A 27,537-nucleotide genomic window follows, 5' to 3' on the forward strand; every position below is an offset into this window, starting at 1 on the left:
ATAATAGGTGTCCATACGCTCAACCTCAATTACATCCTGCCCAGACTCTTTTTCCATTCGCTGATACGTAGTCTTGGGTACAAGCCCCACCCTGATTACCTTAAAGCTATTTATGTTATTTTTAAACTTGTTAGATACGTGGATATTTTGATACGGAGGGACAAATCTTACTAATCAGTCTGCCAAGTGGGAGTTATTTCATTGTAGACACTCCAATCAATACGGGAGTGCACTGGGAACAGGAAGCACTGAGTGAGTACTGTGGTACCTAGAGTGTGTTGGTTTGGCGCTGTTATTGTCAGCGCTTGTCACTATAAATAGTTGGCCAACAGCTTCCATTATGGCTATTCAATTCTCCTTGTTTTGCTTGAGTTTCATTGGCTCCACGTATGCTTTTGTTGTCTGCCATTCTGAAAACCTATCTGGTTATTCTACCTGTGCTCGACTGCATTCATTTAAAAAATATCTTCAACTTAATTTAAAGTACACGCACTTGAACAGATCGATTATTCATATTTTTCCAAGTAGAAAATTTTCATACGCTTTCTGTTATCAGCTATATCTACATGCAGATGGACACAATTATACGACATCTTACACATCCCTTCACCTAATACATGGCATGTACAAGCAAGGGATGAAAGAGAAAGTAAAAACTCAAACATCAGATTCAAGCGATGACTGAGAATTAGTGAATAAGTGAACAAAACAATGTTTATTAGTTCACCTGCAGTCCTCCCCTATTTGTGTTTCATTTATTATAGTTGACAGGCATATCTGCTGGAACATAGCCTATTTATTTGGTACAATGATGAGTTGTAGCCTACATCATCTCAGGATAGGCAACAAGTAGATCGAACTAGGAACAACTGGCAGCACTTTACTAATTTTTTCAAATTGTAAGCACACAAATAGATTATCTACAAAAGAAACATTTCTTTTACAATTACTCTGATATTAACACAATTAAAAGCTTGCGATACTGACAGGCAATTAAGCAAGAAAATGGAAGAGCTGAATTCATGGTTGAGTAACTCGGTGGAAAAAATTTATCTGTAACAAAGACAGTTAACGGCTATCATTAAATTGCCCAATTATCAACAGAATCTTAAACTATTGTGTTCAGATTTTTATAACGTGAGATGAATTATATATACATGTAACTCCATGGTTATATAATGGCTTTAAAGTAATTTGATACCTTGATAAGTAGTCTCTAATTACTCCTAAAAAGAAATTGAAGTGATTCACTGAACACTTATGAGAGAAAAAGGCCATAAAAATAGATGATATTTTAATAGAAACGAACTTGAATCCATTAATCTAAAAGAGCTCTAATGGATGTTTTACAGTTTATTTACAGCATATTACGAAAGCTGTATGACCAGTTCTGACACTATATTAACACTGACACTAACAGTTTGTTGAAAGTAAAATGTTGAATATAACAGACGAGCCATTGTAAAGATTCTAGGAGGAAAACATTTACACAGCAGCCACTCAGATGCGGCAAGAGTGCACCACTGGCAAACACATGCTGCCTAAGACAGGCTGCCTAACACAAGAAAACACTGGTCTGATGAGAATAGCCCACGCAGCGTGACTACTAGTAAAACAGATGTAAACAAAGCCGCCCTTGTTAAGTGTTTTCACATAATCTATTGCCACAGAAATTATCTGCAAAATAACATGGCAAATATTTGAGTATCTCTGCATCAGCGGTAGGTGAAGGGGGAAATGCTGGGGTTTATTGGTGACAGGATGCCGGCAGACTTATTTTCGGGTCTTCTTACAAAGGAGAGTGTACTTGTGAATAAATTGCTGCACGAGATCATTCTCTAAAGACTTGATAGCCTGAGAATATAAGACTGAAGTTTTACCTACATCTCCATCAGCTCTCTCTAGCTCTATGATCTCCAGCCACGCATCTACAAATAGTTCAAGAACAAGTTGGGACCTATTTACTGGTATCTTTCCATTTACACGAAGAGCATAACTTGTCGTGTGTAGAAAGATTTTAACCCGCTGGCCATCTGTGACTAACAATATTTCTGTTACAATGTTAAAGTAAGCTATATGAGAATCAACTCAAGTAGAAAGGATATCACAAAGTTTTTATCCCATTTGCAAACAGCCTCATCTTGTGTTGTTTTTCAGAGATGTGTATTTCTAAAACTTTTTTGTTTTAGAAATACTTTTGTTTCTAAAAACAATAAAGTTGTTCTTTTGTTTTGAAATGTTTTTTACTTACATATATATATATATATATATATATATCAGTCAAAGGTTATATACATGTATATATAATGTCAAAGGTTCAAGTTTTTGGTCAATACCCTACAGGATGAAAATATTATATATATATATTTTATATATATAAAAAATATATATAGGCCTATACAGCATGGACATTAAAAATATATTTCATACATACATCAATGACATGTAACCTAAAGAAATCTTCAAGAATTTCAGTGATACTTTAACATAAAAGCCTACTAAGTTGTCTTCTTTTTGCAAACAAACAACTGCCTAATCACCACCCAAACATCTGCGACTCACTCGCTAGTAGAAATTTGCCACCCAGTGTAAAACAGTTAATCAACATGCAGCTCAATGTAATTATGTTAAACTATGCAATGAGATGTGGCTATAGTAAACTGTTTTTGCTGTTCTACATATCAGAGCATTGAAAGTATAACATTGAATACAAGTTCATTTATGGGTTACATATATATAATAATAAAACACATTTTACATCTTTAAAATTTATTTAAAACTTGACCTGAAAAAAATTTGACGGAAAAAAGAAATTATGTTGCAGTTTGATTATAATTGCAAATTATTTTGCTGGTAGTGGTACATCATGAGTTTAATATTGCAAACTTTGAATAAATGCAAGAAACAATGGCAACAATTAAATCTAACACCTAATCTGACACTTATTTAAAACAGATATACGGAAGCACTCTATTTTCAAAAGAGTTGACCAACTTCAACTAAAATTAATCACAACGTGCTGAATCAGTAGAATGCGTTACAAATTATTTAAGGAATTAACTTTTCAAGTGCAGTGCCAATTTTCATACTTGCATGTATAATGGTAATGTTGGAGATATTGCATGATTTGAGAAGTTTTATCATGTTAATTTCACTTGTGTAAGAGAGAAGCATTTTTTCGTCAAAAGATTAGCTAATATGCAAATATATGGTAAATAGAAATTATAATACTAACCCTTCTTCAAATGTTAACTTTTAGAATTAAAAAAAAATTGCAAGTTGGCAAGTAACAGAACACATTTCATAGCATTTTTTCGTTTCCACATAACCAGCATTTTATTGCAAAAGGGAATCTATTGCAAGTGCATGTGCAGCTTCTCAAAGGTTCAAGTTTTTGGTCAATAATTACTGTAGGTACTGGGCTATACAAGCCAGCCGTTAAAAGTAGATCTTTTTGTACGTTATTGGCAATAATTTGTTTCCAATAGAAATGAAATTATTTGCATTTCATTAATAATTTGTATCTGTAATTTATATAAATATGAAATCCTCTATGTCACTCATGTGCTGCTTATCTATTCACAGTTCTATATTGAAGCTCGGGACTATAAGACAAACTGTGAATAAATATTAAACATTAGGTATTCTTAGCTCTCCAGTACATGAAATCGATAATTCAACTCGCGCCACCCAAACTGCAGTTAGAGATTAAATGACACAAAATACATAGATAAAAAATGTTTGTAAATACAAAACACTGTCTGTCAATAACCTTTCAACGAATAAAGGTTATTTTATCCTTTCTTTTGCTGTTAGGGATATAGCAATTTAATGATTTGGATTGTAAAGATTGCGATGATAGAAATGGAAAACAGAATGATAAGCTGAATGACTTGTTGAGAGAGGCAGCAGAGAGGCAGCGCTAACACGATGCGAATGAATGCATAATGATTCAACAAAAGCCTAGCTATGAAGCTATGACACCAGTTATTACCCCTTACTAATGACTCTCCAGCAAAAACCTCATTCATTATTTTATTATAACATTTTTATACTAGCCTCCTCCAGTCACCAGTTGCTGACAGCCATTAATAAAAGATAAAGATTCAGCCACAGAGACAAGAATTTTCCCTCTACGCACATATGTAATCACGAAACAGATCAATAATAAATTGACAGCAGATATCGGCTGACATCTGCCGTTTGACTGCGTAACATCATGATTCTTCCGCGCGTAACAGAAATGATACGATCTATCGGAAATGCTGACATGACGAGATCTATATTAAGAACGACTGTGAGTTATATATAGCCAATCTAACAAAATTATCTGTTGAACACGGAGTTATTTCACCACATGATCTTTATATCTACTGGCTCTAGACGTTATCACGACACGACTTCCTGAATTTGCTGTCAAGGCTCCAATATATTTGTCATAACGGCATCAAAGAAGCAACAAGTGGGACTATCTATTGATGCTTTTCAAATGAGCTGTAGAAGAACACCTAACAACATACATGTACATGTAGGTGAAGAGCTAACTGCAACAACCTTCCTTGGATCATAAGCAGCGCCATTGCTATGGTCTAAGCTGATCAATCAGTTTAAATTAATGATGCCACAAAAATGGTACATTTATTTATTCAAAACGATGTTTGCCAATTAAAGGTAATAATTAGGTAGTTCAATGAGTATTACACGAAAGAAAAATTTGTTCCCATTTCCATTGAAAATTTAATGACACTTAAAAAAATAACACAAACTCAGATGAAAGTTGATAAAAATTTTTAATTAGGTCGAACATTAAAATAATACCGAGGCATGATATGTTAGCAAATGATATTGTTTCTAACATATCCTAAATATTAAATAAAATGGTAACCATATTCTAAAAAAATGATGAAGGTTTGATGGTATGACAAGATTTTTTTGAAAAAGGTTCAAAACAGAGATGATATAGAATACACCACAAAATAATAGAGACAAAAACATGCTAGACAATTTTAGAATCAATGAAAGGAGACAACTGCTTGTTTGAAGAATGTAGTTATAAAAAGGTCGTGTTTGATGAGGTGTATCCCGCAAACCTTTTTTACACATTTATATAACTACCCCTTCAGATTTTAATTTTGTCCTTCCAGATTATTGCTATAATTACGTGAACTATTTGAAATACTACTGAGCAAAGGCAAGCGCTAAGCTATTCTCAGCAACCATTTAACAAGTTAAAAAATGTTGATTGTTTGATGGACGGTAGTAAGAAATTGCACTCGACCGAGCCCAAACTATACTAGAATGCACGAGTGTTCTTACTTATAACAAGTAATAAATAGATACGAGTTAGGAAAGTGAAAGCTAAACAAACAAATCAGTGTTGATATAGTTGCAGGTCTTACATGGTGTGTTATAAATCACTGCTTTCATTGTGCGGAGGATGCGTATTTGGAGTTGTGCACACGTTTAGTTGTGCGATAGTTGTGTTTCAATGGATATTCGCGTGTTGTGGACTTGGTTAAAAAAATAAGGAATTTTATGCCAGAGGTTACAGCGGCGCACTTCTGTCTCGCTTATTAGCACGCTTGCGAAATAGGAACAACTCAAGTGTAGAAAATGTTTAAAATGGAATAGCTTGCACAGCATTTTCGCAAATGCTGTGCAATAAAAATAAAAATGCTGTGCAACGTTCAATAAAAATTTGCGAGAATCAAAACTCACTAAGCTTGCGGATTTTTCCGGTTCTATCTAGCAGATGACACACATTGGCGCATTATTATTATTATTAGCCTCATGGAAAACTGAATAGGATGAGAATCTTGTTCCAAGCCCATCACAGCATACAACAATTATACCAATACATACGGATTAACTTGTTTTTTGCAACATCAACATCCATGTTCAAAGCAAGAGAAAAATGAGCCCTGAACTCACGCCTATGCATTACAAGAAGCTTTCTTATACCGAAAACCTGTGACGACGAAAATAAAAGCTGTACTCAGAACATGAAAAATACTTAGATGTTGTGAATGGGAAGTATTCTTTCGGGATTTACATTACTTTTACTCTAAGATAATTTGGAATTAGTCCTAATAACAAGCATTTGCTAAGAGCAGCGTATAGCTCACAAACTCAAAAGAGTTTTCATAGTCAGGATAGTTTAAAATGGGATGACTCAAAAGGCAAAGTTAAAAGAATAGAGAATTGAATTTGCGGTAGCATTTTGTCAGCATCATATGAAAAGGATAATCAGCGATAACTAGAGTATTGTAGATGGTACACGTTGTGGAGTTGTGAGTATAACTGTTTATGGAACATTTAATGGAAAATTAACCACAGCTTTTAATAAGGCAGAACAGAGCAAGGCATTTAAATCCACAAGATAAAAATAGAAAACACAAAGAACAACTTTCAAACTAGCAGCACAGGAGGCATAGTTGAGAGAGAAGGTAGCAGTCATTCTATTAGAATAGATCACTATGTATTATGGCTAGAAGGTTGTTAGAACAATGAAAGGAAAGCAAAATAATAAAACAGCGCTGGTGAAGATGTGAGTGCTGTACATGTAGCACAGATTATTGGCTAACATTTTTTATTAATACAGCAGCAAAAGTTTTACTCAAATTACTAGCCAAATTATTATAACATGTAAGTGCTCTGAAGGTTAAATACACAAATCAGGCCGGATGTTTAGGACCATATATGCTGGAAGCTTAAAAATACGACCTACTTCCATATGATACTACTACTTCTATACGACCTACTTCCATATGATCAACAGTGACACTGCAACAATATACATTGTGCAGCCAATAGGCATATACAGTAATACTTCAACTTACGAGTGCTCTAAGTACGAGAAACTTGAGCTACGAGCCAGCTTTTAAGCAAGTTTTAGCACTAACATACGAGCAATGTTTGAGATACGAGCACGCGAGTCAGTTGCCAAGTATGCCGGAGGTGTTTTATGACAACAGCATCAATCTATATTTTTCAACTGCTCAGGTTATACTTTTGTACCGTGTTTTTGTGCGCGCTTTTCAGTGCAGAGTTATGTGAATTAAAAGTACTGTGTGTAGACCGAAAGTTTGCCAGTAAAATGAAAAATAATGCAAAGAAAAAGCAAATGATAACAATTGATAGTAAACGGAAAATTATTGAAAAATATGCGAAATGTGTATGCATGATTGGGCTAGCTCAGCAATATGACAGAAATACATCCACAATTATCAAACAGAAGGATTATATTCAGGACATTTAGCTCGCAAAATGACTAACTGTAGTTTCTAAAAGGCGCAGCGATCTTCACCACCGCTGATGGAGAGACCGCTCAGGCATTGGATAAAAGATAAACAATTGGCCGGTGACAGCGTAACTGAAACGACGCTATTTGAAAAGGCCGGTGCTATCTATCAAAACTATAAAAATAGACATTCGGACAAGTTGGCTAGTGGTCGTGCATTAAACCTTTGTGACGACACCTGTGTTCGTCCTAATCGCAACATGTTGAAAGGGTGACAAAGGCAAATGTCCTTAAATAGGTTCATCTTAAAACGGCCGGCTAGTCATGAAAGCAAAACAAAGGAAAAATTAGATAACTAGCGAGAAACTTCTAACTATGAACGCCGAAGAAATTTTAATTACGTTAAGTTAAAAATGAAAGTTTGCTTTCAGATTTGCTTCTAAGTTTGTCTTTTAAGATTTTGATAAAATCCAAATTTATCAAAGTCAACTGTTGTAATGAAGGATAACTTATATCTCCCTCCCTGGCAAATGCTAGCGTTAGCTGCTATTGTATGTATTTAATTTTACATTTTAATTTAACACATTTCTTTGCATTATTTTTTATTTGTTGCTTTTTGAAAGCAAGTGGTAAGTTAGGACAATAACCAACATGTTCTTTCTGTTACAATATCTTGTTTTGAGTGTTTTATTTGCATTTTTCAGAGTATGGAAACCAATAAATATACATTTAATTGTTCTATATATAAATAAATTGCACCAACATGCGAGTAAATTGACATACGAGCTCAGTCTCGGAACGCATTAAGCTCGTAAGTTGAAGTATGACTGTAATATGAAATATTTAGGCCTACATGGTTGGTCTCTTTCAATCCAGGAGTAACCTATGTATCGTTTGATCTTCCATTTTACAAACGTTGAATTCTGTTTACATTGTTTTCAACACAAAATATTTTTATCTAGAATTCACTTCGAACGATTTCTCTAGAGTAGCTTATTAATTGAAGACTGTCAATGTGTGAGCTCGATGGAAAGATCAGAAACCATTCTCCGCGCAATTCAACAACTTGTAAGTTGAATGTGACTCACTTCAGAGTATGAGGAAAAACTTGCGCCATTCTACACATTCAATAAAACAAAGTTAGCGGAGAACTTCATAGAGCCAGATGAGATCAGAAATATCAGTAATATGGATGAAGTAGCTCTCACCTTTAACCATAAAGAATTATCAGTCATTAAACATCAGATTCGACTGGACATTTGAAACTGCAATGCGGCAAGAGTAGGAGGCTGGGGTGACATGTAGGAAAAGGTTTTACGGCGAAAAATGTGAGCCTCTTTAAATTAAGTCTGCCGATGTATTACATTCGCGGAGTTGTGTCAACTTCACGTTACAGACCAACACTCTGGTCTAACAATGGTAATAAAAATAACTCACCAATTGAATGACTGCCATAATCATGAATTAAATGTCTGTATGCAACTCGAACCCTGTCAGAGGATGGCACCACCTGTTGAGATGATCAGAAAGCTTTAAGACAGAGAAGATCAAAACAAGCTTTTTTCATTAATGAAGCACAACATCCTACATTGCACATTATGGATGTGCTGCGACAAATGAAAAGCAAATGGAAATGCATCATATACAACGCAATGACTCACCTCGGAATTCTCCATGGCAATGTACAATTTGTAGAAGTTCTCTGTCACAGATACTGTCTGCCTTAACCTGAAATACAACGACATGTATGGCAACAACAAAGAAATGGTACTTGAGCTCAGCTATGTGACAGCTATAAACAGTTGTTTCCTTCACCAATTTACATGCTAGTTTTGTTCAATATTTTCAGAACATTAAGGCAGAAGTTTCGCGCAGTAACAACAATTTTGGCAAGGCAGCCCTTAAGTGAATGCTTGTTGAGGCACTACCACAGCTTAGGGCTCGAGACGAAACATTCTTCACCTAACTGAGCCAGCGCATTTAGGCATCATCGGTATATCATCCGGGATAAGGGCAGCAGTTATTGTAGATAATTATCAACAATATAAATTTTGCAGGGATATACAGCTGTTAGCAGAGCTTTTGTTTTTGCTTGATTTTAACACATAGTTCAATGAAAGAGGCTGCAATTTATTGCTACATGTACATTGTATATAAATGAATACAGGTGACATATTATTCAATTTATTTCAGAAAATGTCCATGAGTAGATTTTAACAAACAACATCAAACCGAACAGTAGCCTGTAGTCTAAATAAGCCCCAACCTGGCCGGCTAGTAAGGAGCTCCATCTTTATTGTTAGAAGCTAGTGTGCAATTTGGCACTGCTTCTCTGCAGCAAGCCTTTAAATATTTCATTTTTGTGGCAGAAACTCAAATAAGGTGGCTGTTTGAAACTAGAGCAGGTTTTTGGCATGATTCATTCTGTTAAATGTCTGTTGACAAATGTATGTGGAACCAAAAAGTGATACGTATTATATTGCCAGCTTATGTAAGCTCCACTATTTCTGTCCGATAGTTTGTGGTAATCATCTTGCAAGTTATTGTGATTCATGACCCATTTCGAACATTGTAATCATTTTTGATGTTGACAGGCTCCATTTGGAGATCCACAGGTGTGTCAGCAAGCTGTTGAGTCTTGAGCCATACAAATACCGTAAAATCTATAATTGACCGCCATGGCGCTCTATTCTTTAACCCCTCTCATAGAGTGGCATTTTATTAGAGGTGACGCTCAAATAGAGGGTGGCATTGAATTTTTCACATAACCCGTCAGAATTTTAGGAAGATAAATCTAACCCTTTTACGGGGGAAGCAAATGTTGCCTATATTTTGCACTTTCCTTCAGGTGAGCAACATTAACCTTTTTGAATGCAATAAATCTATTATAACTTACTGTCAACCCATCATAGATCTCTAAATAAATATGCATCAGGAAGCTTAGTAATATCTTTACCAGTTGATATTTATTGCATGCAATTAACTTACGATCATCTTGTAGCCTGCGTCGCAATTTGTTGGAACTTTAAAATTTTTTAAAATTTTGTTCCAAATTTGAAAGCATATTTTTATTTTATAACTATATTTAATAATGTTGCATAAAAGCTCATTACACTTATTAATGCTTGCTACAGTTTACAGCCAAAACTGGTTTTTTATGTGTAATAGAAGAGAAGTTATAGAAGAATAGAAGAGAAGAAAGAATGAGCGTCGATCCATTGCCAGCCGAGTTTAGATACCACAATGATGCTATTAAATGATAAGCTATAAACCTACAAATTTATAAGTTATATAATAATAATCTACCAAATGCTACAAATATATTTTCAAAAACAAGTGACATAGACAAGCCATAATTAAAATACATGTAGAAACAAAAATTAATGCTTGAAACAAAAAGATTTGCATTGTTTGCTCAGTCAGTTGGGTTCTGATTGTTGCTTTCGTTTGAAACCATTTTATCTTCTGACTGTTCAATAACTTCCACAGTGTCCGCTGATCTCAACTCTTTTTCTCCACTGCAGAATATTAGCGTCCAAGATTTTTTTAGCAGAGCAAAACTTTTACGTGTAGCTATTTAAAATACTTTTCAAAGAAATAATGATGACCTTATGGCTGCACACGCTTAGTACATTATAAATATCGAGACCGCGTTAAACAAGGAACTACATGTACTATTAGCCTGACGCAGCTATTAATTATTTCTGTTGTGTTGCTTTCAAAGTTTTAACAAAAAACTAACGCTTTGGAGTTAGAAAATAGACTTTAATACGAGCAGAAATAACGAGAGAATTAATTGTCATCGATGTAACCGAGTCATTATTAGTACCAATTTAGGACAAATTTTTACTGATCTCTTGTGGTTTCATGAAGATCAAAGAATGTCAGAGTGGCGCTCAAATAGAGGTGGCAGCCAATCAAAGAGTAGCGCTCTTTTTTTCAACCCTGCTCTCATATAGTGGCGTTCAAATAGAGGTTTTACAGTATATTGATATATCTATCATGATTTTTGAAATGTTGAAACCTTTCAGGAAACTAGTAAAAAAGCTTTGCAAAACCCTCAGCATATTTGTAATGGTCAACACTAACTTTCTGAGGCAAAGCGGGAAGTGAACAGTAAACCCCTTCCCATTTACTGTGTCCATAGCTTTTGTTGGCATGTCATGATGCCGCCTTTTTTGCTGCAGTTTATGTTTACTAGCAACGAACCAAAGTATTTGGTTTGTTTTCCGATGAGATATTTGTGGTATCACGTTAAGGTATCGATGTTATGTACGTATTTGCATATTTCGGAAGTTGCTCAATGAGTTGACAACACAAGGAAGCAACTCTTACTTGGTTGGTTGATAGGCAAGTTTGTGATCGCCTAGCAACATAAGGTAACACCGATCATTATTTGTTTTTCTTTAACTGTTAGCCATTTCCATACAATAGATTATTCAGTCCGTATATCTTGAAGAATATTACTCAGCATTGCTAGTAATCTTACCCACTATTTCTCATGAATTATTTAAACTATGATTTTCATGATTTAAAAAGGCTACTATTATATTGTATATTATTATATTACTATTATTGAGTACTGCCAAGGATCACAAACAATCACCTAAAGGTCTGGATTCGGTCCACCGACAGCATAGCCATACCTTAAAGCACATCAATTACATAAGTACTGTTTCAGCTTATTCAGGTTCTTCAATATCTTGGCTTTCAAATAAGCCATTGTTTGGCATGATGAGACAGACATTGGTTGGTGTTTATAGGATTTCCCCAGAACACAACCGCAGAAATTTTCAATGGTATAAGCCCGCAAATTATGATATGACAATTTTCATATGCGGTGTTGTGTGCTCTTACCACTTATTTTATCGCTTACCGCTTATATTTATCAAATACGATAATTACACTAGTGGCAGGCGAAGGTAGGACAACTCCAGAAACCAATGAAGAAGACAAAGGAATCAGTGCTATTAGCTCTCCAAGTATAGATTATTTTTATGATAAATAATTCGGATTCAAAGCACCATACTATATTTTCCCGATGATATTATGCACTAGCCCTCTTTTTTATTGTGATTGTTAAGGAGCACAACTGAGGCTAATCAATTTCAAGCAATGTACGATCTCGGAAGAGTGCAACTTACATATAGTCCCAGGGCCACGCCACTGCAGGTCACAATTTAATCGATGTGATTTCATTACCTTTACCATCAAGGGTGGTTAACAACCAGGTATGTAGTTAATAGTCATTTCTGTTTTTGTTTAATTTTGTTGTAGAAGTCAATTGAATTAAATCAATCGTTGGAGTTGACTCACTGCACTCCGGGACTGTTCAAAATAGAGAAGCCTACTGTAAATAACTTAATCTGCCTATAAGCTAGTATTATACACAAAGTGATTAATTTAACTGTCTAACAGAGCTGCTCTCAAATCATGGTAATTTGAATATTCGAATATTTGAATATTTGAAACTAATCATATTGTACTGATTCGACACAAACGGTGATTTGATTCGATTTGAAAAGTTTTGGAAGTAACTTGATTTGATTTTAAGTTTCGGGCTGATTTGAAGATTTGATTTGAAAAATGAATCAAATCACATCGCTATCAATAGCCTTGTTTTCTGTAACTGTACACAAAGTGATTAATTTAACTGTCTAATACACTTGTTTTCTATTTTCCATTTAATTTATGATATATTTTAATTTTTATATATTTTTCTTTTTGATATTTAATTACTAATTAGTTATTAATCAAGCTACTATTCATTTCTGTATGGGACAAACAATGCCATCATATAAAACGATGTAATAATAATTACTGTAAGTGTTTAAAATAAACGAAAGGATGAAAAAAGCAAACTATAAGAATCCCCCGAAATCTATTAACCCAGAACATGTGTTTGTATTGGTCGGGTGTTAGCACGATCCCCAGGCATTGTTGATTATCTAGAATGCTAGTTTATTATTAGCAGTCTCTGGGTTTAAGAGCACCGATTGTCACAGAAAAGTGCAGCCTCAATGGCAACGAAAAGGATCGATGACCTAAGGCTAAACGACAATTATGACATCACATTGTGGGAACCACAACCAAGTGTTTTTTTATTGCAGGACATACTTTTGACACCCTGTTTTTCATATTTCTATTATTCTTTGTGTATTGAATACAGGCTCATTCGAAAGCCAAGACTCTGATGTACTAAAATATATGATAAAAGTACTTATGTAATTGATGTGCATGCAGCTGCAGAGTATCTGTTAAGGTAGGGGTTCTCACCTACACGATGAGACAACTCTTCCATTATTTTATATCTTGCATAAAATATAACAGTAAATAAAATTATTGATAGCATCTCTCCAGAGTCTTTGAATCGCTTAAAAGTTGACTCACATATCTAATGTGAATTCTATGACCTCTTTGCTTTAACATTGGTGATATCAAAGGAACAAATCACAACTAACTACTATGCATGCTGCAGCTAAATAAAAATTCACTTTTAATTATACCGGATGTAGTGTGAATGTGAGTAAATGATGAACTCCTTGAAACAGAGGTAGGCCAATCTCTTGCCAATGTGACAGGGCAAATACAAAGTGTATATTCTGTTTAGACCATAAAACATATGAATTATATTCTTTATCGACTTGCAAATATTTACCTGTCATAAAGCGTTCTGACTTTACGAATTCCTTGTGTTACATAAATCCAGTGCATGTATTGTTCCTTCATCTCACCGGCTACCCCATCGCAGGTAACTGCCATCTGTGCAAAGGGTATACACAAGTAGGCCTATCGCTAGCTCATAATGAAATACTAGTGATGAGTAAGGCGTGATTGTATTGCCTCGCTTGAGTAATTCTATTGATATGCGCAGGGAGCCCACCACGAACCCCTCCAGCCTCAGATAATTTGTCATTTTATTACTGTTTTGTTTCAAATTTTTTTATTAGTAAAAGCTTGACCAAAACATAAAGCCAAATCAAGATATAAAACTCTAGTATTAATAAATAATAGACTAAAGCAAGCTTTAGATGCACTAGGGTGTTGGTCCAAATATACAAACAAACAAATAAATAGAGTTACTATATTTGAGATTGACTCTACACACGGTAACTGCTAAATATTCTTGATGACTTCATCATCAATTAATTTTGCGACCAGTTATATGCAAACAAAAATTATTTAACTCTTACATATGTGAAATATACTAAAACCTTACTTAATTGAATAGCGATAGCTTGCGTAACATCTCGAGGTAATTCACACTACACATAAACGGGAAAATATTTTGGGAGAAGGCAATCCTTAACCGCTATTACAGAGGTCTTTTACAGCATGTTTTCTTAGTTTAACACAACCGCACCAATTGCCTAATAGATGAAGCACGCTCGGATAATTCATTCATGAAAGAGAAGTTATCTGCTCATTTTCAGACCAGTGAACAGCGACAGTGAACAGCGACATGGCGCTTCATGTGAATGACTTGCTAACAATAATTAACTTCCACTAAATTATACATAAGAACATTTCAGCCTAAGCATTAATACTTAATTAGGTTTAAGTACAAAATATTCCCAGAGATAAAAGACTTTTTTCCTGTTGACTCTACGTATTGTACCTACGAAAGCCATAACAAAGTTACAAGACCGACGACAAACCATTTATACCAGCTGACTTGTTTTTGCCAGTCAGGCTGTGGAGTAGCTGCCCCTACTAAATGTCACCTTGTGACAGAATGAAATAATGGGTACCTCATAAAGCTGAGCAAGCTCCTTCGCGCTGAGGAGACCTGTAGCCAGTTGTGTCACCAGCTGCCAGAGCTCCAATGGCTCCTGTAAATATGTGTCAGCTAAGCTAAAGGCCTGCACGTACATAAATAACCTTCTCCACAGCACAAACAACATATCTAACAGTTGCTTGAAGCTGGAGGCCTGAGAATTTTACAATAACAAAAGCCTTGAAAATTTTTTCAATTCATGTGCATCTGAGAATCGTTTTGGCAAACAATTATATGGAGTTAGTCATTACACCAGCATAAAGTATTCCCCTTTAGCAGCCTAACTGGCCAATAATTTTCTTAACGTCGTTTGTGTTGTGGAAATAACTTGCACTGCTAACACGGCAAACAACAGCTAGTACTTGAGAAATTTTAATTGGTGATAGCATTATTCCTGGGCACAAGTTTCACCTGACAACGAATAGAAAACACAATATTAACTTAAACCATAACTGTCACGTACAACTTTTATCGTATTTGCTAGGTAAATCAGACACGCTGATTCCGATTTTGTACTCAAAATAAAGATTGGTCCCCTAACCTTCAAAGTCATTAAGGCTTTTTTAAAACGTTTCAATATCAAGCGTCTCTAAAACAACACAATAGGCATAACAAGCTCCGCCCATAAATATGTGACGAAATCTAGCTTCTTCAGGAACGGAAGTTAGGGATGCTTAGTCCGATTTAGAATAATAGAGATGGGTGTCTTAAAACCCATTATTAACTAAATCCAGCCTGTAAAATAATCTCAGTCTTTTATGAAAGCTATATAAACTATTTAAAATTGCTCGTAGATTGTTACATGATGTTTAAATGGGCTGAACGCCGGGAAAAATGAGCTCAAAAAAGCGCGATTTTATCACAAGCTAGCGTTGTTATGGCACTTTTTTAGCTCATTTTAAATATGCAATGTTAAATAGCTTATCTACCTTTCAGAAAAGACTGAGATTATTTTTAAGACTGAATTTAGATAATAATGGATTTTAAAACACCCATCTCTATTATTCTAGATCAGTCTAAACATTCCTAAATTCCGTTCCTAAAAAGCTAGGTTACGTCACGTATTTATGGGCAGAGCTTGTTGTGCCGATCGTGTTGTTTTCGAGACCGATATTAAAACGCTGTAAAAAAGCCTTCAATACTCTGAAAGTTAGTGGACCAATCTTTATTTTGAGTACAAAATCGGAATCAGCGTGTCTGATTTACCTAGTAAATACGATAAAAGTTGTACGTGACAGTTATGATTTAATATCCCCACACATAAGCAAAAGGCAATGACTTACAGAGAAGCAAGTAATAACAACCAGCTATCTATGTGTAATAGCACAGATAACCTTGAATTTCACCCTTTTCAAAAGAGGGAATAAAAACCAAAATCACCTTCCTTTCAAAAGAGTTATTTTAGCTAAATTGTCTTCTCTCGAAGACTGAGGAAGAAAATTCCTAATACAAACACCTTAACCAGGTTGCTGCCCAAGGCTCAGTCAACCCTTTTCTACATTGAACAAGGAAACATCGCTATGTTTTACCAAATAACAAACCAAGTACTATTTCGAACTAGTTAATGCTTTTGCTTCCTAGCATATTGATAAAGCGTAATCAACTTTCTCTAAATTAATCATAATTCAAATAGCACACTACCTATCGAGTTTAAAAATGCATTTTAGCTTCACAAGTAGTTTATAAAATCGCGTTTAACACAAAATTGTTTTTTTGACTTTAATACTCAAATGAGAAGCAATTAAAATTCATTGTACATCAGTTATCAGTTATTGTACATCAGATCCCGAGTTAAACCAGACAACATTGTGATTGCGGCCATAGACAAAGACCATAAAGGGTATAAACGATATTTTTAACATCTTGCTTTGAGTGGTAATGGCCGGTCTCTCAACTTTCCCTAGTTTTAGGCAGTCTTTTTTCCGACTCACTTCACTTACCCCCCTCATGGTAAGTTCTACTAGATGACTTTGGAGATTGCTTAAATAATTGACCTGAAGATATTTGTAATATTTTTTCAGATACTTGTGTTGTAAGTAAGCAAGGAATTGCCTCCTTACCCTTTTGTCACCGCAAGTCAGAAATACAATTTATCATCATTCAAGCTCTTGAAAACTATAATGCTTTAAAAAATTTCCCATGCATTGAAAATTAATTTATACGACGAGAAATATTTTCTCAAATTTTACCTGGTATGTCAAAGAATTTGTATGTTGAGACAACCATAGGTCAGGGTTTAACTGTGTAGTGATGGAACTGTTCGTTGGCTTTAGAAGAATAATTTCAGTCCAAACCGAACGATCGACATAGGACTCAAAACTTCACTTTTACTGATTATTAAAGATGAGCAGAAATAATATCTAACCAAAAGTCCCAATTAATATGAAAGAAAACAAACCGTATATATATTAAAATTCCTGAAAATCATTTGATAAAGTTCTAGGGTTGTTTAAAAATATCTGGTGACAATATCTAGTGGTACCTTTCCAATAATAGTCATTTGCTATAGCTAACCAAATACTGTTAGTATGGTGTGCTATCAGAGGGCATATGTGTTAAAATAATGGCAGAAAATGCAAACATTTATGTTGTAGAGATACTTTGATTAAATGTAAAATAAAATAAAGAAATTTTGGCTCATTTTAGATCTTTACATTTGTGGATGGTTTTTTCAGAAGACCATTTTGAACGTTATTTGGCCATCCTTTGTCAATATATAAGAAATAGTTCTCAATCGATTGAAAGACCAACTCTCTATTTCGATACCCCTCAAAACAAACACTAGCAACATGTATGCACATTTCTGAGATAAGAACCAGGTCATAAATATGCTGCAATTTTTGCACAGTAACACCAGAAGTTACATTTTACTCAATTCATCTCATTAAAGTTCTAATTATGAAAAGGTAAAAGAACTTGAAGTAACCCGACTTGCTTAGCCTGAAACTGATAAGTAGGTGCACCCTAGAAATCGCACTCTGAGTGTTCATCAATAGATTTTAGTAACTGAGTAACAACAGCGTTTACACCATTAAAATCAAGGAATTTTCATGTTTAAAGCAATAAACTACTTTGTATACAAATAACTTATGCAAACAATCATCAAGGAAGTGTTAAACTAATCTGGGAACTAGAACGTGCTGTAATATGGATTGTGTAAGAATGCAAAGATGGTTTACGACTAGCTATCTGATATGCTCACTCGAAATATCTTAGTTAATAAGTTGATAAAAATTATTGTATTTTGTTTTAATATAACATGAAAATGAGTGTAATTTTAGCTTAGTTCATAAACATAAAATTTTTGGCCATGTTTAGAATGCAACATCATATGACACCAAAATACATCAGGTAGAAAGTGCATTGAAACAAGAAATCTACGATTGAAAATCAGAAGTCGGTGTGAATAGTTAAATTCTACGATAACGAATTACACAAAGAGAGCAAAACTCCTTCAGTTAGATATAAAACTGACCTTATGGATAGATTTCCTTGCTCTATGAAAGATAGCAATGGCTTTATGGATATCGACAGCAAGAGACACATACTCTATGTATGCCTTCCACATAAAGATGCATGAGCTATACTTCTTACTAGCATCCTTAAACATCGCCAAAACTTCAGCTACGTCGCCCTTTCGAGCGGTCACCTGAATCTGAAACAAATTAGAGAACACTAAGAAAACGACAAATAATATAGGCGCATATTTAACAAAATTTATGAATAGTTTGTTGACCGTGACATGACTATATTAACCCACTCAGGACTGTTCCCGAATACCTCGGGAAGAGTTGTGCTCTCCAGGGCCCATTCCCGAAGTACTCGGGTTAAACTTTGATTTGCTCTATTGCTTAGCTGTTTAGGTACATCGGTTTTATTCATTCACCAAACGAAGTTTAAGAGTCTGGGCATCATTTTGATACCAAATATGTGATTGGACAAGAAAGTTTTAACTAACAAATTATGTGATAGATATCAACTGTTTTGGAAATTTGATGATCGCCATTTTGGAAAAGGTTTATCCGAACGATGGCAAAATGTTTAAGTGAATTAGATGTGGTAATCAGCTCAGGGAAAGAAAATAGCAACAAAAGTAATGTTCAAGAAGAAAATGAGAATTTTCTGATGGAAGAAGGTAAGTTTTATGTGGCTATTTATAGAATTTTACCGAAAAAAAACGATAAAAAGCCGAAATTTTTCTTGTGAATTTCTAACAAACTTTATTCTAACAGTGTAAGATATGGATTTTTTTCATGATACACATGATTATAACATTTTCAATCCAATAAAATTTAGATCTTTTTGCAGCATGAACTCATCACTCTATTACCCCATAATAAACAATAGTTTTATGATTTCCTTGTAGAACTACAAGATAATAAAAATTTCTTATTTCATTTATATCCAATTGTTCAACTCACAATTAGTCAAGCATATAGTTCTCAACCTCAACATCTACTATAAACTAGCCCCAACCACTAGGCTCTAATATTGGTCGATAGGGGACACTTACCACAGTAATCATCTTCATGACTTTTTGTGTTTATATTTACAGTATCAAAAAATATTTGCAATTTGTATTACCAATTGTTAGCTGCAGTAGACTACTTATTTTCAATTTGTTATCAGGTATTTACCCTGAAAAGCTACTAAAGCACAATTTTTTTAGGCTGTATCATATTTGCTACATGAAGGTGAAGACAGTCAAGGGCTTGTGAGTGATGATGCCGTTGATGATGAGCCTAGGGCTTCAACACCAATATCTGATGAATACTGCATCAACTAACTTATAATGGCAGCAAATATGCATGTGTAGTTGGCATCAAATAACTCTCACCGTGTCATAATTTTTTAATGAACTCACCCTTATTATACATGTATATATTGTTTCGTTTTCATGCATTTTCATTTTTACTGTATTTTTTACAATATATTTTACTGCATTTTTACACCTATTTTTTTTGCTGGTAATTGATTGTCTGTTAGCTGGTAACTTGAGTATTTTTTATGCATAATATATTCATAATAACCTCTGCAATGCATTTCAATATAAATTAACAAATTGTTTGATTATATAATTGATAAAACTGTCAGTGACGTAGTGTTGGTTAGAAGCTAGTAACACTTGTTCTATTGCTCGGAATTGAGAAATCCTTTTTTTTATTTGCTGCTGATAAAGTTTGCTATCAATCTAACATAGGTCCAACAATGTCAGTATCAAAAAACTGCTTGTGAGCTGCTAGGAAACATGAAAAACAATTTTGATAAAATAAAAGTTCACAGAATTATTAGAAATTGTGGTCAGTAGAATTTGTAAAGGTGCACAAAAATTTATATCACATTGTAGCCTGGAATGTCTTTGTTAAGCTGCAAAAAACAAATCAAGATTATTTTGAAAAGAACTCTAGTTATACTCAATTTTGTGTAGCTCTATTTTAATTGTAAGGCTAGTGAAAAATTAATTGGGCTGGGGGAGCAGTCAACCAATAACTAATTAGTCCTGAATGGGTTAAAATCATAATGGATTAATGTTACAATAATCATCGCTGCTTTGTTGTAGACTATAAACTAATATTTCTATGAGGTTGAAACAAATGTTAGCTGAAGTAATTGAACAATGTATAATTAGGTAACCGTAGGGATAATTGAATAATACTTATTGCGAACTGGAGTACATGGTAGGCACTAATTTAGTCCATAAAATTGGAGTTGTCCTCTAAATGCTGCTTTTTGCGATATGTAACTGATACAGTGACTACTCCACAAATAACTGATGAATCCAATACAAACATTTCTAGCATACACAGAGGTTTTTTTATTGTTATTTGGTTATTATAGCACATTTAGATTAAACTATTTATAAAGATTTTGAGCTACCGCTGTAAAACTGCATTAACACACATGGTAACCTGTTAAAAGAGCATATCTGACTAGTTTATCACGCGATCTTGAGTACCCTGATCAAGGCAGAAATTACTGTAATTCCCATACACTTGTAAGTGAGACACAATTGGAACCCAAACCCAATTATGTGTACTATCACACTATGAATTTCCTAATCATAAGGAATTCGAAACGGACCTTGCAGAAAAATTAGTGCTAAGAGCATCGAGTAGACAAATCCTAAATGGTTCAAATGAATGTTGCTGATAGCTCAAAATTAAAAACATGCAACACCAAAGATGAATGGGAGTACAAAATACAAACAAAACATGGTACACACATGCCATATTAATATGCTACTACTACTCTAACTGTTGTTTATTGTTTATGAGTTTGATGCAATGTGTAGTTGAGTCTTTAGCTATACCTAAATAGAACCAAGAGTGAAGAGCCAACAAGGAGTTGTGTGACCAGTTTGCAAGTCCCTCTAGAATGAGTAACTAGCTGCTAGTGTCAAAAGGTCATTTGTGACCTGATGTAATTGATTTAAAACAACATTGAGGCTACGTAATTAGATTGATGCTACTAGGCATTAGTAAGGAGGCCAGGGTTATATATATTTTAGCGACACGTCTCAGCAAGTTGGCATTGTCAAAAACACTTAATAGTTACACAAGCACTAGGCAACATTTTCTTATATAAAAGCCAAGTTACATATACTTCTGCTACAAGTGGTGATGCATTAGGTACAGAAGCACGTCAGTACAGTCAAAAGAAAAAGTACACTTGTTCAACAGTCATTTTTTACGGTACAAAAGAAAATGGACAGCCTGCCTTATCTGATTACTGCAATACCTAACCTATTTGTCTCAGAAACCCACATAATAACTATTTCAAATATTTGCCGACTATTTCAAATAAGTTGATTTTTCAAGTCATAAAAAGATGAGATAATATTTTGTTGTAATGACGAAATAATTCAAATTCCAATATAATCAAACATCTATTTATAATTGATTTAACACAAAAATCTTTTAATCTAGAATGCAAGTTGAGCAAATATTCAAATTTAAATATGAAGTAATTTCCAACATATGACATTCAAAGTTTCTGGAAGAATCGCAAGTATTTTTTAGAAGTGAAGTAAAGACACTAACGTTGAAGATGGTAATTAAAAAGAAAATAAAAATAATATAATATGTAATTATATTTATTAGTCAAATTACTTTAAACCTTACCGAGTGTATGTTAAAATATGTTACACTGCCTGCCTATCTCTATCACCAACCCTACCTCCGAACCTATGTTTGATACTAAAACAGTATTGTTAGGTAATACTATTGGCAATGTAAAATAATTTGTTTCAACACAATACATTCAAATCTCTCAGACAGGCTAAATCTAATATCTAAACATGAGAAAAAGTCTACTCAAATGGCATTGATAGCAGTGGTCAATTCTCGTGACAAACTATCCTTCATTTTTTTCGTGACGTCATTTTATCGTTGTCGGCCATCTTTATAGACAATTTGATATTTTGAAAATGATGCTTTTGTTTGGTCTTTTAAATTTAAAAGAATTTAAAAATTTTTTTTATTATAGGATCAAAACAACATCTAAAAGTACTAATAAATATAAGAAAAACGATCGTTTTCTACAAATATGGCGGCTTTTTCGTGAACGAACGCATGTGCAAACGACTTGATGACGTCAAAAAAACCTATGGATAGCGCCTTGACACCCAGAGTGCATGAGATAAGGAGATTCAACACCTAACTGACTAGTATAATAGCATGAATATAGCCTATAGTACCCAGATCAGCATCCAGTCCACTGAGAGAAAGCCTTTCTTGTCAGCAAGTGCTAGGAGCAGAAGGAATCGCGACTCCAACTCATCAGATCTGTTGAGTTCAAGCAGCTGTTGGGTGACCTCAAGGTAAACGGACCAGGATTCCTCTACAATGGTCAAATCATGTTAGTTTTTCCCGATTAGGAATGCAAGCCGGTATTCATGGGGTGCAAGAATCAATTGTGAAAATAAATAAAGCGTATTTGCGTGTGAAAGTGTATTTTTCATAACTAATCACTACCTATCAGCAAGTCTAAATACTGAACAATCATGACACTTTGTATCCACAATGTTTTTCAACAAAATTGATTGCAAATCATAAACCAATAAGAGCTTTTATTCTGAGGAATTATTTCACTGACACACCCTTCATCATTTTCAGATGATTGGTAGAAGGAAGGATCTTCCAACAACATTGTTTTCATAGATTCCGATTATGTCTGTTTTTCATTGTTCAGGGCATTTTTTATTTCAATCAAAACAAAGAAATGTGTCGTAGATTTATACGACGCAGTCGTATAAATACAGTCGTAAATTTATCAGCCGAAGATTTATCAGTCGTAGACTTGGCAATGAAAATGAGTAGGGAAGCTGTGTTTGGAGAATTGAAAGGAGAACTGAGACGCTAATCTTCCCAAAGTATGGACACACCCTCAAGTTACACTGATCACAACAGTCCCATCATTCATTTTTCTTTAAAAGTGATCATTCTGCTGAACTTTGGCTACTGTAGAAGTTAAATGCCAACATAATCTAATAATTAATTGTGACAAATCATTTTAGCTGATTACAGATGGTTAGCTGATAATTTTAAGCGGATGTAGTCAGTGTTGAATGTGACTTGTTGTTTCCCCGGTGCAATTTTTGTAATGGTGATTTAAGTGTCGAATCATTCACTGAATTACCTAGGATAAATTCGCTTTCGATGGATTACCGATGTAAATATCTACTAAGAAACCGCATCTTTGACTGAAAGCATAACAGAAGTAGTTCATTTCAAGAACTATAGTTCACTTAATGGGATAGGTAGAGCCCTTGATGCCATGCGCGAACCCACTTCAAATTAGCAGAAAAATAAGTTTTCATAATACAATTTCAGTCAAGAGGAAATAGTTCTATGATCGCATCCTTCAAGATATTGTAATCATCTACTTTGCACAGCTACCACTTTGATAACGCCTCAAAAAGGAGACCCTGCAATTTCCCTACTTACTATGTATTCAACTAAACTACCCAAAATGTATCATTCATCGTCAATGTGACTACAGCAGCAGTGTATGTGACCACCAGCAGTGTATATGACTATACCACTTACAGTATATATGACTACACCGTCCATAGCGTGTCTGACTACACAGTCCATAGCGTGTCTGACTACACCGTCCATAGTGTGTCTGACTACACCGTCCATAGTGTGTATGACTACGCCGCCCATAGTGTGTCTGACTACGACACTTACAGTGAATCTCACTACTTCACCAACAGCGAAGCTGGCAGGAATGTCAGTGATATATCCAACTACATGACCACTAGCCTGGTTGGACTATCTAACCTCCATACATGCTTCTGGTTTTATTGAAACTATGTTAAGGAGAGATTTAGACTTCATGATAATCGCTTCATGACAAGCAACTTGCCCACTTTAGTAATTTTAACCAAAAATTCCAAAGGAAATCATTTAAAATGATGCAAAGCTGCATTTCCAGGGCTTCTGTGGTACCATTGCAGATATTATTAAACATGAGCAAAATATTGGTAATAAAAACATAATATTTTTAAGGCCAGAATATAGCATAACAATTAATTTCCTTCAGGTAAAACATGCATAATTCAACATGCCGACAACATAATTAATTAGAAGTAATGGCAGACAAGGCCAGCTGGCCCAAATTTAGCAACCAGAACACCAATCTGATAATCAATATGCAGGAACTGAATCATGACACACTTGATGGATGAGGAATGCTTGTTTTAAGGATCTATCTAGTGATAGCAGACACCTGTTGACAGTTGCCTATGCCAAGTTTTTTATGCCGAAGCTAACAAATTTAGGTTAAATTTGTTTTCGAGAGCTTCACTCAACATGTAGTCATTAAGCAGATGCAGGTACCCATAATGCAAAGTAAATATATTGCAATAAAAGTTTTAAAGCTTTTGAAAGTATACATATTTAATAATAATAACCTGTGGGTTACATACAAGTGATAATTTCTTAGAGGTTTGTTTGCTTACAAGTGCTGCACTTTTTAGAACTAGAAACTTGGTTTGTATGACAAGTGGCTGATTGATTAGCTTTTAAGGCTTTGGCATCCACATCATGGAATATTCGCCTGAATGCTGGTTGTTCCACTGTACCATTGGCAAACACTGCCATGTAATACTGCGTTTTATGAATAACAGTTGAATTATTGCTGCTGTGAGTTTTAAAGCCCACCTGGCATTAAAAAAGTTCCCATTTCGATTAGGGAATAGCTATTTTCATGTAATGCTATTTTCATGCAATCAACTACTGGTAGGCCTATACAAATAGCTTATGCAATGAATCATCAAGAAAGTGTCAAACTCATGGGGATTGAAATGAAACAAAATACCTAAATAACTCAAATTAGAGTTTAATAGAAAATAAACTGCAAAGCAATAATTTTAAATAACTGATCCAAAATACACAACTATAAAAGATGTTGTCAGGAGCATTTTATTGGATAAATAAAAAAATCCAATCCTTTATATTTCGCATGAAAGGTGTTGGAACCGAATGAGAATATATGACTTGGCTTCATGAGAAGATAAAATGTTTCTGGAGTGTGTGAATACTAGCTTATGTTGGCTATTGCTGCCACTATTACATATAATCCATCATAACAGGCATTTATAAGTTTATAAAAGGACAGTTACTAAAAATTAACAGTAAAAATGAGATTATCATTTGATAAAAAAATGCAATATAGAGAAGCGAGTGCGGGAATGCTTAAGCAAATTGAGAATGTATTGAGCAGCGAATCAATGTTAATTTAAAAAAAATTTTTAAGCTCGCTCACACATATCAATGTAAAAATAAATCATCATGACACTGTTATAATTATTCTAGTAATAGCAAAGTGAAACATTGAAAGTAGTCTGAGCAATATTTAGAGTGGGCACTAATAAGACTTACTTAAAATTTCCTTGTCAGCTTAAATATTGAAACAACAGTAAAATTTATGAGACAAACTTTTCTTGACTTAATCTAATTTTTTATTTGAAATAAATAGCTCTCTAGTGCACCCACAGCACACACTGAAACAGACACGAGCAACTTAAAAATTGACAGCTGATGTCATCACTTCAATGGTAGACATGGTGAACAATCATATTGGCACAGGTTTTGGAACTGCTCTCAAGTACTTGTAACTGAGCCAGAGTTGACACATGACTTGGGTCTAGAAAACGCAACTACTTCACAATGGCCAGCTAGAGCATACTAAAGTGTTCACAAAGGCTAGCTAGAGTATACTAAAGTGTTCACAATGACTAGATAGAATATACTAGAGGGTAGATATAGTCAATGCTTACACGAGTGGCAACAGGAGAGCATATATCCTTTCAGCTAGGTGAATAAAAATGTCGGAGAAAGCCGAGTTTTCATTAAACATAATTTTCAAACTACATGTATGTTACTGAATATGAACGGGAAAATCTTTTGAATTATTTTTCCACCTAGATGACCATAGTCCTATATCCAGCTTACTGTGTAGACTAACCTCAAATGTATAAAATTGACACAACCAACACCAGCAAACTTTTTGGGAAACAGGCCTCAACCTGTTTTTCCCATGTCAGACTCTCTATACTCTCATGCAGTATCTGAACCTTTATTATGACATATATATGAAATTATTTGGAGAAGAGGCAAGATAATTATAGGTAGATTTTCATTGACATAAAAATCTAACTTAGCAGAAACAGGAAGTGATTTTTCGGCACCTGAACACTGTGTGATTTTTCATACACAACATTGGCTATTAAATACAGATCAACACCTATTTAGAGAAGTGTAATACAGAAAGGTCTATTCATTGTATTCAGCTAACGATTGCATAGACCATTGATTCCTATTGTTACTCTGTCTAATGACCCCAAACCATACCCAAGGTTAGGAGCTCTCCCTATGTTAAAATGCTTGGTTTAATAGCTTGTCACAAATTATTACTATTGTTTACAAAGGCACTAATTAGTACATATACCAACTGCGTGACCACAACACCTTAATTACCAGAAATATTTATACATTCAGATCAAAAAGTACCAGCTGGAATGCATTCACAAAAGAAATGCTCAACTGTCAGCAAATAGCGCTCTGCTAGTATAATCAACCGCAAATATATCTAGAGGCATTTATCTAAAAAACATGCGCTAAACATTAATGACATCATTTGAAACTTCTCAGGGCTTGGCTCCCATAACCTAAATAGTTGCAGTTGTAAGCAATGCTCGAATAACATGTCTTCAAATACTTTACTTCTCAAACAATGATTTAAAAACAAGCAGAAGATGTAGCTGATGCGATCCACATAAAGACAACATAAGGGAGTTTGTCCAACTGGTATGGGTGTACACATTTGTTAGTGTCGCCTGGTAATACTGGAGCTACCAATGACGATTATGATGTAATCAGTAGCTAATCATCTACACAATAGAATGACCTAAAGCATCTTCCATAAAGCTGACCACAGGGCTGGCCACGCTACAACCAAACTAAATCTTTTGTTAAGAGAAGCAAAAGCAACTGAATCTCAAAAACTAGCAACA

The 27,537-nt window shown here is 34.5% G+C and overlaps 1 protein-coding gene across 1 annotated transcript in view; it reads right to left on the minus strand.

The window, feature by feature from the left end:
* Positions 1–1,143: 1,143 nt before the first annotated feature.
* The window catches only part of LOC137404553 (U3 small nucleolar RNA-associated protein 6 homolog), a 78,846-nt gene continuing 52,452 nt past the window's right edge, over positions 1,144–27,537 (minus strand). The window contains exons 13-19 of the mRNA XM_068090783.1: positions 22,714–22,856; positions 18,493–18,672; positions 14,992–15,072; positions 13,899–14,002; positions 8,902–8,968; positions 8,678–8,750; positions 1,144–1,928 (exon numbers count right to left, since the gene is read on the minus strand). Of these exons, the coding sequence (XP_067946884.1) occupies positions 1,774–1,928; positions 8,678–8,750; positions 8,902–8,968; positions 13,899–14,002; positions 14,992–15,072; positions 18,493–18,672; positions 22,714–22,856 (803 nt within the window). The 3' untranslated portion in view covers positions 1,144–1,773. The remainder of the gene's footprint in view (positions 1,929–8,677; positions 8,751–8,901; positions 8,969–13,898; positions 14,003–14,991; positions 15,073–18,492; positions 18,673–22,713; positions 22,857–27,537) is intronic.

The sequence above is a fragment of the Watersipora subatra genome, chromosome 1, assembly GCF_963576615.1.
Source record: "Watersipora subatra chromosome 1, tzWatSuba1.1, whole genome shotgun sequence".
NCBI classification, from domain to species: Eukaryota; Metazoa; Bryozoa; class Gymnolaemata; order Cheilostomatida; family Watersiporidae; genus Watersipora; species Watersipora subatra.